The sequence below is a fragment of the Hemicordylus capensis genome, chromosome 1, assembly GCF_027244095.1.
Source record: "Hemicordylus capensis ecotype Gifberg chromosome 1, rHemCap1.1.pri, whole genome shotgun sequence".
NCBI classification, from domain to species: Eukaryota; Metazoa; Chordata; class Lepidosauria; order Squamata; family Cordylidae; genus Hemicordylus; species Hemicordylus capensis.
In genome coordinates this window covers 43,605,856-43,623,444 of record NC_069657.1, presented here as the reverse complement: position 1 = coordinate 43,623,444, position 17,589 = coordinate 43,605,856, and the positions used below count along the sequence as shown (strand labels likewise).

The window sequence follows — 17,589 nt, the reverse complement described above, 5'->3', positions numbered from 1 at the left end:
GCAGTGGAGTCAGAAAGAAAATGGAAGGAAAGGAGAAGAAAAATGCAATTGCTTCTGAATCAAGTCTTAGTTAAATCTACAAGGGAAGCAGTTATAAAACAACAGTTTTGGTTTCTCTTTGAAAGAACCGAATCAGAGTTGCCCCTGAGGCTGAGTTAAAACACTCAAAACACGTTGGGCACCTTTGCAGTCTCCTCCCCTATTGTTCCTTCATTTGGAGCAATGAAACATGCCATCCCTTCCTCATGATGTTCACTCCCTCTCTGGGAACAATCCAACTGGTGAGACTCCTGCCGTTAGGAGGGCTGCTGTTAAGATCAAGGCTAGGCTGCACTTGCATGATGGAACTGTTTGTGAAAACTGGCTATAGTGTATAAATAGCCACTTCAGTTTCAGCAGTTCAACATTTCAGTCATCAGGATGAGTGCAGTGCTGTGCAGATCCAAGGAGATTGTGTGATGGCTGCCTTCATGATTTAACCAGCCCTTATAATTATTACACAACTAGTGTTTTCAGGCCCGTTGAAATAACGGGCGCTAGCAACTCCCCCCACCACACGACTTGCCTCCGCGTCTGGCGCCGCAACCACCAACTGTCGCCGCCGTTTGCAGCCTCCATGCCGCGGCCAGTCTCCCCGGCCGGGCAAGGGCCCCAAATTCCCCCCCCCCCCGCCTGGCTCTGCCACCACCTCGGCCGGCTTCCCCCGCCGCCTCTTCCCCCCGCCCAGCTTCAGCGGCGTGGCCAGGCCTCAGCCATGGCTCCACCGCCGCCTCGGCCGCGCCGCGTCCTCTGGCCAAGGCGGCGGCTTCGCCACTGCCTCAGCCAGTTTCCCCCGCCGCCGCTTACCCGGCTTCTTCAGGGCGGCCGCTTCTGGCCGCCCAACATGGCCGCCGGGTGCTGGTGGTCTTGTCTCCCACAGTCAGTTCTGGGCATGCGCTCCGCGCATGCCCAGAACTGGCCAGGGAGGCACGAACACACGCCTTGGTGTCCGTCCACGGACGGACACCAAGGCTTTTATTAGAGAGGATAAGTAATAATAAAGGAGAGGAGAGCTGGTCTTATGGTAGCAAGCATGACTTGTGCCCTTAGCTAAGCAGGGTCTGCCCTGGTTGCATATGAATGGAAGACTTGATGTGTGAGGGCTGTAAGATATTCCCCTGAGGGGATGGAGCCGCTCTGGGAAGATCATCTAGGTTCCAAGTTCCCTCCCTGGCATCTCCAAGATAGGGCTGAGAGAGATTCCTGCCTACAACCTTGGAAAAGCCACTGCCAGTCTGTTTAGACAATATTGAGCTAGATGGACCTATGGTCTGACTCAGTATATGGCAGCTTCCTGTGTTCCTAAGTAGAAGTATTATGAATTTGGTTAGTTTTATGAATTAAATATTGTGGATGAACTGTCATGGACAATTGTAGATCCACTCTGCTATAATGAAATCAAGTTTGTTAAGAGATAAGCTTATCACTTTAAAACTGCCAACTCAATTTCTTGTGTGAATTGGACCCTTATTGATTCCTGTATTCTGCTTCCCATATGGATATATGTGTTCATACTTGGTGGTTCCCTAGCATTTCTAAGTCATCCTTCTTTCTTAACCATCTTAAACAAAGTCATTTCTTCTTTCTTAACCATCAACTATGACTCCAATTTTCATGAAAACAAGCATTTACTTTTTAAATTTTTATAAGCAGACTATTAAAAATAGCAACACTGAATGAGTATTCTATTCCACAGCACTCTAATCTGCTGTCTGATATTTTCTTTGATGCAATATTCTATTGAAGAACTAGATGTTCTTTCTCCCTCTAAATTTCCTAACTCCTTGTTAGATGTAAATCTTTCACTGGCTGCTTTATAATAAACAGCACAGTGAACTGTGTTATATGTTGATGTGGTTAATTTCGATTAAGATGTACCTGCTGTTGAGGAAAAACTATATCATCTGAACACAGGAGAGCAATAATGAGCTAATGCTATTGATGGGCAAATTTCCAAGAGAAAGCTGCATAATATTAGCTTAACCCAGTTTCCTGCTAGGTATTGGGTTTCTTTCAAAGGTGACTTGTGCAACTGGGAAGGCATTTCTGCTCACATCGATTTATGCCAGTTCTACTCTTCTACTGCAACCTCCTACATCTTATCTCATGCTGTAATGGAGGGGTTCCGCAGCCCTCAAGAGTACGTTTTCAGGGGCGCAGAGAACTGCAGTGAGGAAGAAGAGTTAGGAAAGCCCTGCTGCATGCTGGGAACACTACTCATACTGCTCTAGAGCCAATCCAATACTACTAAACAGAAATTTGAACCCAAAGAACGCATAGACGTTTCATAACATTTAGTTGGTTAATACCTAAGACATTCAATCTTAACCTTGATTGGGAAAAGTTTAAAAAGTTTGACTGTGCATGCCAGATAGTTGGAAAGATGGCAGCTTTTTATAATTTTTATAATCGGAGACAGCGTGGTGTAGTGGTTAGAGTGCTGGAGTAGGACCGGGGAGACCCAAGTTCAAATCCCCATTCAGCCATGATACTAGCTGGGTGACTCTGGGCCAGTCACTTCTCTCTCAGCCTAACCTACTTCACAGGGTTGTTGTGAAAGAGAAACTTAAGTATGTAGTACACCGCTCTGGGCTCCTTGGAGGAAGAGTGGGATATAAATGTAAAAATAATAATAATTATTATTATTTGAGGAGGAAACTGTTTAGAAACCTGAATTGCCTTCATAATTCCTCAGATCATTGCTGTTAGGAGAGGCAGATGGTCTCAACCCTCTTCCTCTTCTGTAGGCAGGCACTCAACAGCAGTAGCAACAGACAGCAAACACCAGTCTCTCACCCTGGGGGCCATCTGGGAAGCAGGTGGGCTCTCTCTCTGCTGCAGGGCTTCTTACAGGCTGAAGCTACTGGCAGCGTCCCTTTATAGGCCCAGAGATTACCACCCTGGGCAGATGGAAAACAGGGACTGCTGAATCACTCCTGGGCTCCAATCCTGCAAAGCAGCCACTGCCAGATACAAGTACAAGTTAGCAATAGCAATAGCACTTACATTTATATACCGCTTTATAGCCAGAGCTCTCTAAGCGCTTTACAATGATTTAGCATATTGCCCCCAACATTCTGGGTACTCATTTTACCGACCTCGGAAGGATGGAAGGCTGAGTCAACCTTGAGCCCCTGGTCAGGATCGAACTTGTAACCTTCTGGTTACAGGGCGGCAGTTTTACCACTGCGCCACCAGGGGCAAGTTGTGTATTTTAACTACTTTGAAAGATTTTATGGGCTAGTTCAGGCAATATTTCTCCCCCACTTAACTGGACACATGAGGAACGCTCCAAGAGCACACACATCCTGACATCTTCTCAGTGCATTCCTTAATCAAATTATTCAGTTTCTACATGTGCTACAAATGCTGATTTGACTAGTGCAGGCCTGCTCAACTTAGACCCCTCAGCTGTTTTTGAGCTACAACTCCCATAATCCTCAATCACAGTGACCAATAGCCAGGGATTATGGGAATTGTAGGCCAACATCTGCAGGAGGGCCGAAGCTGAGCAGCCCTGGACTAGTGTTTGGGCCATGTTTTAGGTTGCTGGTTCATCCAAACCATTCCCACAAGTGATAAAGGAACAGCAGTGGAAGGGGTGGGGGGAAGGATGTGCGCTCTCATGGCACACCATGTATGGCCAGGCTGTGAGAACACTGTAGTGTTCAAACTGACCCACTGGGGATGTATTGCTCATAGAAGGGTGGGAACATTTGCATTTGCTCTTGTGTCAAGCAAATACTGTGCAGAAAGGACATATCCATCTAGTCCAAAATTCCCCTCAAACCGTGGACAGCCAGGAAAAGCCACAAGGAAAGTATTGTAAAGAGAGCCTGTTAATGAAACTGTTCTTGGGGCCTTGGAAAACCACATGTGACTATCATTTGAGCTTGTGTGGCGAACCAACATATCTTAAAGTGAGCAGCTCATTCCAGAATAAATTTATGCAAAGCTTTTGTCTTGGAAATGACTGGCAGAGAGTTGAAGTCAAATACAATCAGCTTTATATAGGGTTTTGGGGTACAGAAAGGAAATTTTAATTAACAAGCAACACTAACAAAACTAACCAGGCTAATAATATCAATAGTACTAAATTGAAACTTACAAAGAGGCATTTAAGCTTGAGATCTGAATTAAATCCACTCATGGCTGACCAGAGAAAAGGCCTTAGAGAACAGCTTTAGACTTTAGAGAGCAGGAAGAAAGGGGAACAAAGATATTTCAGAGCAGACATTAGTATACCTAGTTCCTTCCACTGGTTTATGCTCGGCCAAAGCTTAGGGACGATCGGGGACGATCTCTTTTCAGGGACGATCAGGGAAGCAGGATACAACAGCAGAGGCTCATGTGCCACTTGCGGGTCGGGGAACAAGAAAAGTCCAAAGGGGGTCTGGTTTTAAACCAGGTTCTTGAGGTAGCCAAGCATGCTACACAGATTGGGCGTGGAGACAGGGCCAATCCAGAGGCAAAAGATGGTACGAGCGCAGTAGCCAAGGCACAGCAAGATGGTATAGCTGGTGCCCAGACACATGCACACACAATGGATGAATCCAGAGAAGAGACACACTGCTTGGTGGTCTCGAGGACAGAAATAGGCAACATCTTGCTCTGGGGCCAAATGTTGACCACACCTTTCTGCTGAAAGGGTGACATCTGTGATTGACAAAATAATACATTTTATATCCTGTTCAGTCTTCAGTGGGTGTGCTTTAAAAGCACAATGAAGTGAATAGGTTTGAGAAACCTGTGTGTGATGGAGTGAATGGATGCGTTAGTGCTTATCTCATGGCCAGGAAGACCTGGATTATGGAAGACCATTATCGCCTCTGTTAGAGATGAGCCTGTTACACCTGATCTGTTCCTTCCTGAGAAGGAGATAAGCTCCAAAGCTAATCCGATGTGCCAACATGGAGGGGAATATTTGGCTATTCCTGTTAGAAGAATAGCACTTAATTAACTCATGTCTACTTTGGCTTCCTTATCTGTTCTGCAATCAGAGAGAAGAGCATGAGGAATAGTCCTCTTTCAGTCACGATTTAGGCTTGACCTGGAGTTACCTTTCTCCATGCTTTCTGCCAGGTGACATACCCTTGTGAGTTAGCTCATATAAGCAAATGGTGAGCTCACAATCCCATGAGTTCAGAGAGTCCAAAATGGAAACTACAAGCCTGTAGTTCCAAATCATGCCTGGGTGCTGCTGGGAGCCCCCAAACACACATCTTAGTAACAAGCCATCCCCTAATGCTCATCCCTGGCATCTGGTAATCAAAGGCTGGGATTTTATGGAGATTCTAGCCCTCTTCATTAGTCATGGCTCAGTGGAGGAACAATGCATGGAGGAGTGGAATGCGAGCACGCCACTGATATACCGAAAATCCGGTTCTTTGGGTGGTATCGATGCCAATAATTGATGCCACACAGGGAAAAGTGAAAAAGATTTTACTGCTGCAGCAAGAAAGGCAAGAGGGGCGATACAACGCCCAAATCAAATGCAAGTTCTACAGAGTTTCAAGTAACTATTTATACATTTCTAAGTTCTTTGTTCTACATATCTATGACATAGCAGTATATTGAAAGAAGACACTTTAGCAATTGCATACGTAGATCAATCTCCATATGCATCAAAACATCAAGCAATTGACACAGCATTGACATACAACAGTCTCCAGAACTCTGTAATTCACAGTTTGTTCTGCCCCTTTTGTTTAGTTCTTTGGCCTTATCTCGCCCAAGTGTCAACTGGTTTGTTATTGGAAAATGCTGGGGCCTCATAGGGCCTCTGTACATTGTTATCTTCCAAGGCTAAGATGTGCCTGCTTGGAGGAGTGAAACTAGCAATTCTACTTTACATTCTAAAGCAAGAATTCTCAAACTTGGGTCCTCAGGTGTTATTGGACTTCAACTCCCATAATCCCCAGCCTCAGTGGCCTTTGGTTGGGGATTATGGGAGTTGAAGTCCAATAACACCTGAGGACCCAAGTTTGAGAATCCCTGTTCTAAAGGTTCAGAGACAGCTCTGGTGTGAAGGAAGGAAGTGAAGGGAGGGCCTGTAGGCCCAACTATATTCTAAAGGTAACTAGAGTTCAATATTTGGTCACGAAATGGTTGTGCTTAGGTTCAGGCCTTGGGCCTGTATGTAGTGTTGTCCTGTGTTAAATGTAGTTTTATGGGAATTGGAGTCCTGGGTTATATCACCAGCAAATCATGCCCCCACATCAACATGTTCTGAGGCCACGACATTCCAATCCTTCTGAGCTTTCTGCAAAGGCAAGTGCAGAGGGTTGGGAGAGTTTCTCCCTGTTTTCTAGAACTATGACTGCTCAGGGTTCTAGAATATGGGGATGAATTCTCCCAAAACCTAGTACTTGCCTCTGCAGACAAGTAGTGAATGCAGAAAGTGACAGGGTTGTTACATTAGAGCATGCTGAAGCAAGGGGCATGGCTAGCTGGCATGCTCCTATTTCATCTCTCCATGCATTAGCCCATCACATGGCCATAATGTATGAAGAGATGAACTGATTGCATGGACAACCATCTTGACTTGAGGGCTGTACACAGGGGCAGAGCCACCATTGAGCGGACAGGTTCAAAGAACCCGGGCTGCTGTTTCTCAGGGGCCGTGCCTGACGCCTCCGCGTCTGATGTCAGATGCAGGGGCATGATTTTGCTTCCAAACGCGGTCGTGCGGCCCTGTTTGGGAGTTAGATCAGCCAGCGTTGCATTTGCAGCATGGCCAGAGAGGCAGGCAGAGTGAATTCAAATTCAATGAACTGGCTCATCTAACTCAGTGCGGCCCTGTTTGGGAGCTAAATCATGCCCCTGCATCTGACGTCAGCGTATGTGGCTAAATGCTCTTTGCGTCTGACATCAGATGCAGGGCATGGGGCTGGGGGTGGGGGGGACAACAGCGGCAGAACTCGGGCCACTGCTGGCCTCCCTCCACCCCTGGCTGTACATATGGCCAACTTGATTAGCACAATCATGGCAATTCCAGAAAGAAGAAATGAAGGCTCCATTTCATATAGCCAGCAATTCTATGTGATCCTGTCCAGGCCATCAGCCCAGCAGTGGCCTGTGTGTTCCCAGGGAGGCTCCTGGCTGCATGAACCAGCCCTGAGAGACCTGAGCTAATACATACACATAGGCAAATTTGCAGGCTTTTCATTGTCCAGGCAGGCCAGAAGGATTTCAGCTACCTGGCACTTCAGATATGTGAGAGAAACGTTCTTTAGTTTTCAGTGTTAGTTAATTTTATGTTCCTTCCTCCTGACTCCATATTCATAACTAAAACATTTTTCACATTTTTTGGTCGTCATAACCTTGTAAACTCCTTTCTATCATGATTGGATGTTTTTGTATCTGACTGTAAGTCGTTTAAAGAACTGATTCTTGCCTCAATATCTGATCAAGCAAGCAGGGCCAAGCAACTCAGTGTTTTGTTCCTCCTTTATTGAATAACTATTTTAGGATCCAGAACCAAATCTAATCCAATAATAATACTGTCATACTACACAAAAAGCAGTCCATTTTCTCTTTGAGTGAGGTCAGTTTGTTATGCATTACTTGGACCACATCTTTTTATGTGCTAATAGGCCACATTAATGAGAGAGGATTTATCTTTCTCAGAATCACATGGCTGATATTTCTGTGTGCATTCATTTTGAGGTGAACAAGAATATTAATTCTCTTCTTTTTTGGTGGATGCGTTTATATTTGAACAGAGAAGTTCGAAACGCCAGAAACCTGGGTTACATAGATCCTCAAGCCTTTGTGAACCTCCCACTGCTCAAATCTCTGTAAGTACTTGGAACAAAATCTTTGGGAATTGTTATGCTAATGGAATTTGGGCTGCTGCAAAGTTGCTGTTTCTTTTTTTCCTGAGTGCTTCCTTAATCACAGTGGCTGACATTCAGACGAACTATGCTAGTGCAATGAACGGAGATGCTCACAAGAAGCACATGTAGCTGAGTCAGGGTTGCCAACATTTCATTGCCAGAATGGGGGACAAATGTTTTTTTGAGGGGGGATGTGTATGCAGTGGCAATCAAGAGCCTGAGTATCAATGACGTATATATCATTGAATTATATGCTATTGAATAACGCCAGCATTGTTATGATTTAAAACCTATTCAGGTTATACCACTTTTCAACCAAAAAACTTCTCAAAATAGTGTACATAGCAAAGGGAATAAAATGCCCCCCACTGCAAGCATTTTACACTGCCGCTGCTTACCTCGCCACCAAAATGCGGGACAAATGCTGTCCCTATAGGGACCAACATTTCGTCCCTGAAATCAGGGATGTCGCGCGTAGTGCAGGACAGTTGGCAGCCTAAGCTGAGTGGATCTCAAAGTTGCTCAAGCGCGTGCACTCCCAGTCCTCTTGTGCTTGCACAACAAGGATAAAGAACAGTTTTGCATCATTCCGTGCAATACATATGGGTTGAGGAAGAGATTTCACAGCAGTAGGTGTGCCTCAGGTTGTACAAGTTGCACTAGCACAACTTCGGCTTCCTGTAGATGTTGAACTGCAACTCCCATCATCCCTGACTATTGGCTACTGTGGATGAGGGTGATGGGAGTTGTAGTCCAATAACAGCTGGAGGGCTGAACTTGTGCTGTCCTGCACTAGCGCAAAACTAGTCTGGAATGCAAGGTCCTGGCAGAGCCTGCTTCTCTGAGCCAAGCTGCACATTATATCAACCATGTTATCGGCCCTGGAGTACTTGAGTCCCCCCACTCCACAATAGTTCAGTCTGAATTAGGACCACAGCATGGTGTGGGATGGGGACTTTCTTTACCCTCACTATGGTCCTGATCTGTATTGAGCTTCCCTGTGGCTGAAATTTGGAGGAAAGCAGGCATGCCAGAGCCAGCAGCAGGTTGGATACAATGTGTAATTTGCTCCCCCTTCATTGCCAGAAGTATGTGCCCCTTCCATTGCCAGACGGAGAGCTGGTCTTGTGGTAGGAAGCGTGACTTGTCCCCTTAGCAAAGCAGAGTCTGCCCTGGCTGCATATGAATGGAAGACTAGAAGTGTGAGCACAGTAAGATATTCCCCCTTAGGGGATGGAGCCACTCTGGGAAGAGCAGAAGGTTCCAAGTTCCCCCTCTGGCATCTCCAAGATAGGGCTGAGAGAGATTCCTGCCTGCAACCTTGGAGAAGCCGCTGTCAGTCTGTGTAGACAATACTGAGCTAGATGGACCAATGGTCTGACTCAGTATATGGCAGCTTCCTGTGTCCCTATGTTGGGTGGGTATGAGTGAGAATGCACTAGTACAAATATGTTGCCCTTTCGAGTTCCATTAAGTGGGGAGCAGGCATTCTAGACTAGTTTTGTGATGATGCAACAGAGTGCACTTCTGCAGTCTGTGGTGCACCTCCTGCTGTGAAACCTCTTCATCCATCCATATATATTTGAGGGAATAATGCACAGCTACCTGCTGTCCTTGTTGCACAAGCAGATCACTGCCTGATTACTACTTCAAATATTTATATACAACAAAAGTGCTCAAAGTAGTTTACACAAATAAATTAAATACTACTACTACCAATATTTATATACCTCTCTTCAACCAAAGTTCTCAAAGCGGTTTACACAGAAAAATAAATAATACATAAGGGTTCACAATCTAAAAAGAAACATAAGATGGATACCAGCAACAGCCACTGAAGGGATACTGTGCTGTGGTTGCATAGGAAGTTGCCATATACTGAGTCAGACCATTGGTCTGTCTAGCTCAGTATTGTCTACACAGACTGGCAGCAGCTTCTCCAAGGTTGCAGGCAGGAATCTCTCTCAGCCCTGTCTTGGAGAAGCCAGGAAGGGAACTTGGAACCCTCTGCTTTTTCCAGAGTGGCTGCATCCCCTGAAGGGAATATCTTACAGTACTCACATGTGGTCTCCCATTCAAATGCAACCAGGGCAGACCCTGCTTAGCTAAGGGGACAGGTCATAAGAGAGGCACCACTTTCAAAAGTGCCTCTTTGCCCATTTGGCGGGGGAATGAGCCACTTTGAGCATCTACTCAGCTCCGTGACCATCTTGTGTGGGTACATCTGTGTTCATTGCACTAACTCAACACTAGTCTGGATGTCAGGGCCTTTATGGTGTGGCATCTGGATGATGGAGTGGCCTCTTGAGAGGGACAGTTGATGAAACTCCTTCATTGCCGGGTTTTAGATGGGCATTCAATTTAGATGGGCGTTTTGTTCAGTGGGCATTTTTAAGATACGCCTTCTAAATGTGTTTTCTTTACTTCTGTTTTTATTACTGATTTTATAATGGTTGTATAGGTAGTTTGATGTGCTGTTTTATATTCTTTGTTTTAAGAATTTTTACTTGAGTATATGTGAATAAAGAAAAGTCAGGCATCAATTCATATACATACATAATAATACATAAGATATGCAGGGAAAAGTAAATTAAATTTTTCATGCCATGAAAAAAAAATTTTCATCAGGAATAGAAGCAGGGCAAAGTGCTGTTACAGGCACAAGAGCAGATGAGGATGTTTTTTTCCCCATCAATTGGCATCCCTATCCTTTTTGTGTAATAACTTTGATTGACACATCCAATAAATGTGTCATTTACATACATGAAAAAATTCAAAGCGAATTAGGGTGATAAGGCCTTGCTCTGAGGAAAGAACCAGGCAGAGTATAATTCAGCTGAAGGTACATGCAAGTGGATGTGCTAATCAATATTTGGGGTATCTTTAAAACTTTTTAGTATTGATTTGTAAAACTGTATATGTTTCAATAACAGACTTTTGGAGATGACTGTTTTTCATAGGATCTTGTAGGTACAGTTAGCAGTTATCGCTGCTAACTGAGCAAAGAGGCACCTTTTCAAGTGGTGGCTCTCCAATTTAGCAGGGGTAGAGCAACTGACCCTATCCACCCCCAGCATAATATCTCCTCAGTGGTTGTTGCTGGTGTCTAGAGATGTGCACACACCGAGGTTCATTCACAGGCAGAGGCATATCTAGGGAAAATAGTGCCTAGGGCAAGCACTGAAATTGCGCCCATGTCCAAACAGGAATGATAGGACTTGTAGTCAACAATATCTGGAAATCCCTGTTAAAAGGAACACTGTACCATCTAGACATGGTTGTTGATCAAAACCTGAAAACATGAGCCATCTCTGTAAAAGATTTAGAACAACAGTCAGGTGTTATGTGAGGATTCCAAGTGTCATTTTCTCTGTCTCATCTCATTCTTTTTTAAAAAACATAACTTTGTCCTAGAGGATCACCTGCCCAAATAGCACTAGCAAAATAGAGGAAGAAGAAGGTGGTGGCGGGGGTGAGTGGGTGGTGGTTTCTATAAACCAGTGAATGATTCCTGCCAGCCTTTGTCTTGTAATGACTGTTGGCTCATGATGGGATATATGTGCATTCACCACACTAGTGCTTACTTTGACACCAGGAGGGAGGAGGATACATTGGTTTGCCACACTAGACAGAGGAATTTGCAACAGGAGCAGACAGCCAAGTTCTGCCAGGGCCAAAACCAGCCCCTGCCAGACTAAGAAATCATTGTAATTTGCCCCTTCCTGTCACAAGCAGTGTGCTGTTCTTTTATTATTGACTCTAACTCTCAGATATCCCAGTCATCGGTGGAAAATTCAGGGTCAATTTACAAGAGACACATTTTCTACATGGGAATTTCTTCAGTGCAGGTGTTGTGCAGAAACCCATGTGTCGTGATCAATACATATGTATCTGTTCCGCCAGGGGCATAGCAAGGTTGAAATGGGCCAAGATGAGATTTTAAAATGGGTCCCCAGCCCCTCAAAGTCCAGGGCCTCCACACACCCCAGGCCCCCAAGGATTTAAGTCTGATATTTCAAAATAAGTATGCTGCCTGGAAATACATTTCACTGAATACACACACACACACTTCAAAATATATAGTGATATACATTGAGTACTATATATTTGTGCTACTTTTAATGCCTAGAACACACTAGCAACGCTAATTATTAAAATGGCCCCCTCGCTGCAGATTAACAAAGGAGACTTTCAACCATGCAAGGTGAGCCTATGTTTGTTTTCTCAGAATTCTGAGCAAATTCAGTAAAGTTTGATTCCAGGAGGCTTTTCACATGAGGCTTTTAAAGCCCTTTAACACACATCTCCTCTGGAATGGAGGTGCTGCATTCACATGTTGGCCAGATTCCTGCAAGTTATTGGAGAGCAGTTCACACACAAGAAAAATAAAAGCACAACACATGCTTCACAGTTCTGACTCAGACCTTCTGGGTTGCGAAACAACTTGAACATAAGTACATTTATGAATGAATGAATGAATATTTGTTTCAGAAGTTTTTGTAATTTTCTGCCATGAAACAAGCCACTTAGATAGATAGATAGATAGATCTTTATTGTCATTGTCCTGTGCAGAACAACGAGATTGAAAAGAATCTACAATCACTACTACAGGACCTAACAAGAATAATCTAAACATATACCCATACACCCCCCTCCCATCAACCCACTAAAAACCCACTTAAAAACTCTAAAAACTAAATACAAAAAACCCCTCAGAAGCTGTGTTTTGCTGCGTTCAAAGCTGTGACCGCTTTTGGGTAAAAGCTACTCCTCAAGCGGCTGGTCCTGGTCTTTAAGACCCTATACCTCCTTCTCGAAGGCAGAAGCTGAAAAAGATCATTTCCAGGGTGCGTGGGATCCTGCGCTATCTCTACAGCTTTATTATAACACCTAGTGGCATAAATTTGATCTAAGGTAGGAAGAGTACACCCAATTATTTTCTCCGCAGTCTTAACAACCTTGGACAGCAGTGTTCTTTCTCTGGCTGTACAACTCCCAAACCACACACAGATCCCATAAGTCAACACACTCTCTATAGCACAGCGATAAAACACCAACAATAGATTACTTGAGAGATTAGTCCTCCAGAGAACTCTCAAGAAGTATAATCTCTGCTGTGCTCTCTTCACCAGATCTTTGGTGTTTGCTCCCCATGTCAGGTCATCTCTCAGCTCTATTCCCAGAAATCTAAACACCGAAACCCATTCCACACAAATCCCTTTAATAATGAGTGGCTGGAAATCCAGTTTGCATTTCCTGAAATCCACAATGATCTCCTTTGTTTTCTTTAAATTGAGGAATGTTATTCTCCCTACACCACTCTGTCAGCCTCTCCACCTCCTTCCTATAGGCCGACTCCCCTTCTCCAGCAGTAATCAGACCAACCACAGTTGTGTCGTCTGCAAACTTAATAATCCTATTGCTGAGGTAATTGGGAACACAATTGTATGTGTAAAGCGTGTACAAAAGTGGACTCAACACACACCCCTGCGGCGTCCCTGTATTTATACTGAGATCCGCCGAGACATGAGAGCCCATCCTGACCCGTTGAGAACGATCTGATAGAAAATTCAGTATCCACCTGCATGAGCACGGTGGAAGCCCCAGGTCCAATAATTTTGGTACCAATCTATATGGGAGAATAGTATTAAATGCAGAGCTAAAGTCTACAAAAAGCAGTCTTGCATAATTCCCTTGTTTCTCCAAATGGGTCAGGACAGTATGTAAGGCCATAGCCACAGCATCCTCCGTGGATCTCTTCTTCTTATATGCAAATTGATAAGAATCAAATCCATCTGGCAAACAAGCCATAATACGATTCCGCACCAATTTCTCAAAGCATTTCATTATGATGGGTGTAAGCGCCACAGGTCGAAAGTCATTCAGGCTATCTATATTAGATTTTTTTGGCAGAGGTACGATAGTAGAGGATTTCAGACAAGATGGAACAGTGGCTTGAGCCAGAGATCGATTGAAAATCTTCGTAAAAACTTCTGCCAGTTGTTCCGAGCAATCTCTCAGCACCCTACCAGGTCTTATAGGCCTTTTTAGATAGTTTTTGTTTTTAAAGCCAGCAAATTTTTCAATCCATTTTAAATTAAATATTCAGAGACTTCTTAGTCTCCAAACCCCCCCCCCATATCAAAGCCCTATGGCAAGCAGATCCCTATATTGGGGGGGGGGGGTAACCACAAAAAGGAATTCACAGTCTACCTTGCAAAAGCTGTGCTGGGTGGTCTGGGCAGAGCGTCTGCTGCAGAGAACTCTGCCAGCCTCCTTCCTGGCTTGCTGGGGCCTGCCGAGTTCAGGCTTCAGGGAGGCCTACTCGGAGGCCTCTCTGGAAGCCCCGCCCACCCGCCGATCAGCTGAGAGGCGGGGAGAGAAGAGCTCTGCAATTTGCAGGCCGCTCAGATCCTAGGCCTCGATGATCCTAGGCCAGAGCCAGAGGCAAGGCAAGCAGGATGGCAAGTGGCTGAGGGGCCCTGGGGCTGGGCAGGTGGGTAATGGGGTGGGGGTGTCAGGAACTGGCGTGGCACCCCCTCCTCAGTGGCACCTAGGGCACATGCCCTAGCTGCCCCCCCCCTCGCCCCCAGTTCAACCTATTTTCACAGGTTTTGTGCCAAACCAGTTCAGGTGAGGTCTGAACTGGTTCGGTGCTGCCCAGGGGGGAGCAGCAAGCGAGCAAGCGGTATCTTTTAAAAGGAGGAGAGCAGGTCCTTACCGGCTCGCCACTGCCCCTTGCAGCTTCCCGCTGCAATAGCACTCCCCACAAGAATCTGCACGCGGTGCCGGCATGCACATGGTGTCCACATGTGCAAGTGCTTTGGGGGCGTGCCATTGTAGCAAGAAGCTGCATGGGCTGGCAGAGAGCAGGTAAGAATAAACAACAACAATGACAAATATTTATATACTGCTTTTCAGCAAAAGTTTCCAAAGATGTTTACACAGAGAAATAACAGATAAATAAGATGGATCCCTATCCCCAAAGGGCTCACAATCTAAAAAGACTAGACTAGAGGTACTATGCTGGGAGTGGATAGGACCAGTTACTCTCCCCGTTAAATAAAAAGAATCACCACACTAAAAAGATGATGATGATGATGATGATGATGATGATGATGATGATGATGATAATAAATTTATATATTAATATAAAATAATTAACTTTATTTGTTAACTGCCCCATAACAAATTGTTCTCTCTCTCTCTCTCTCTCTCTCTCTCTCTCTCTCTCTCTCTCTCTCTCTCTCTCTCTCTCAGCACTTGCTCTGCTCCTTCTCAAATATCCTGCTCCCCACACCCAGCCACCTGGCAGCACCAAACCAGTTCAGACCTCGTCTGAATCAGTTTGGCGCTGAACCTGTGCGTGAACCTCGGTTCGTGCACATCCTTGTTGGTGTCTATCTTATGTTTCTTTTTAGATTGTGAGCTATTTGGGGACAGGGAACCATCTTATTTATTTTTCTGTGTAAATCACTTCTGAGAACTTTTTTTTGGTGAAAGTGTGAATTATTATTAATTCATAATAAGAATTCAAAATAATACAGTGCAGTAAGGTAAACAGCTTTGTGTACACAAATGCACAACATAATTATCTCTGTCTCTTTCTTGCCCTTTATTTTAGTGTGATCTTGAACACTGGACTCAAAGTTTTTCCTGACCTCACCAGAATTAACTCAGCAGATCTGAATTTCCTGCTGTAAGTACCTACCACTTCAAATAAATTAGAAAACTATTATCAGCAGTGTCCTCTTCTGAGACAGAAATATCCCATTAGATAATACTTCATGGTGTAGGTGGATCTTGAGGAAATTATTTTTAGGATTTCATTTCAGCTTCTAGTCCCCTGAAGACAGATTTATTGAACTCATGGATTGCCAAATGGTATTCCAGTTTAATTTAATTAATATATTATTATTATTATTGTGGTGGTGGTTGTTTACACAGTCAGACAGGTGTTATTGACTGATTTGTTTTATCCAGACATCGAGTCCTTCCCAAGGACCTGGGATGGCTGAATTCTACCATCAATGTTGTTGCTGTTGTTATAGATATAGTTGCAGAATATAGGCTGTTCCCAGTAAAGTTGCTTTTTGTAATTGGCTGGTGGTGATTTCTGTGGTCCCTATGGTGTTGAGGTGCTCTTCAAGGTCTTTTGGAACTGCACCCAGGGCGCCAATTACCACTGGGATTACTTTGGTCTTTTTCTGCCACAGCCTTTCAATTTCAATTTGTAGATCTTTGTATTTTGTGATTTTTTCTATTTCTTTTTCTTCTATTTGGCTATCCCCTGGTATTGCTATGTTGATTATTTTAACTTGTTTTTCTTTCTTCTTGACTACAGTGATATCTGGTGTATTGTGTGGCAGATGTTTGTCTGTTTGTAGTCGGAAGTCCCATAATATTTTTGCATCTTTATTTTCTACAACTTTTTCAATTTTATGGTCCCACTAATTTTTGGCTGCTATTATTATTATTAATAATTCAATTTCTATACCGCCCTTCAAAAAATGGCTCAGGGTGGTTTACATAGAGAAACAACAAACAAATAAGATGGAGCCCTGTCCCCAAAGGGCTCACATTCTAAAAAGAAATATAAGATAAACACCAGCAAGAGTCACTGGAAGTACTGTGCTGGAGGTGGATAGGGCCAGTTACTCTCCCCCTGCTAAATAAAGAGAATCACCACGGTAAAAGGTGCCTCTTTGCCCGGTTAGCAGGGGTTTCATATAAGTGAACAGTTCATCCCGACTGTTCATATAAATGAACAGATGCAAGGTACACAAGCTTCTCCCCCAAGACCTATTTAATGCACAAGTAGAATAAAAAATAAAATAGCTATTAAAAGTTGCAAACGTTTCAATGTAACCTTCAGTGCTGCTCCTTCAGCTGATTTGTTACATCAAAATGTTTGCTTCTTTTAATATCTATTTTAAGTTTTATTTTACTTGCTCATTAAAGAGGTCTTGGGAGGAATGCATGTGTTCATTGGAGGATGCGTATTTCATCACAGTTATCCTGTCTTATTCAAATGCAAGGTATTTATTTTTAAAAATTAATCATTAACTTGTCCCATTACAAAGGCTACAGGTTGGTAAATTTCACTAAAATACGTATAGTATAGCCAATTAAGATAAGAGGAACAGATGAAACGCAATAAATGTTAATCTCTTCAACCCTGCTATAAAAAGTTAACTCATATGGTAATAAATTGTGATGGGGCAAACTCCTTCAGTCCTTCAGAACTGGGCTTGGGGGATCAGCTAAGCTTCCAAAAGCATAAATAGCTTGGTTTATTCCAAGCTCAGTTTTAAGTCAGGGGTGTAACTATAATAGGGCAAGGGGGAGACAGTTGTCTGGGGGCCCACTGTCTTGGGGAACCCCCCAGAGGCAAGTCACATGACTGACTCCCACAGCCACACACCTGCCGGGGCTACCTTCCTACCTACAAATTGATGTGAGTGTTAAGACCTGGAGCTACCAGAACAGCGTCTTTCTTTAGTACAATTAAATGACTTGCATCATTCTCTCTCTCTCTCTCTCTCCCTCCCCCCACACTATGCTTTTTGTTACCACTATTCAGCCTCATTTAAGATTTCTTTACTTCATGAGCTGAGCTTCAGTGAGGGGAGGCCCATTTTAAAATCTTGTCTCTGGGCCCACTCCAACCTTGCTACGCCCCTGTTTTAAGTGAAATCAGATCTTGTTATGC

The 17,589-nt window shown here is 44.1% G+C and overlaps 1 protein-coding gene across 4 annotated transcripts in view; it reads left to right on the top strand.

The window, feature by feature from the left end:
* Positions 1-17,589, top strand: part of TSHR (thyroid stimulating hormone receptor) — a 119,837-nt gene that overhangs the window by 53,773 nt on the left and 48,475 nt on the right. For all 4 annotated transcript variants that reach the window (XM_053290602.1, XM_053290681.1, XM_053290776.1 and 1 more), the window contains 2 exons: positions 7,764-7,838; positions 15,502-15,576. In XM_053290602.1, the coding sequence (XP_053146577.1) occupies positions 7,764-7,838; positions 15,502-15,576 (150 nt within the window). The remainder of the gene's footprint in view (positions 1-7,763; positions 7,839-15,501; positions 15,577-17,589) is intronic.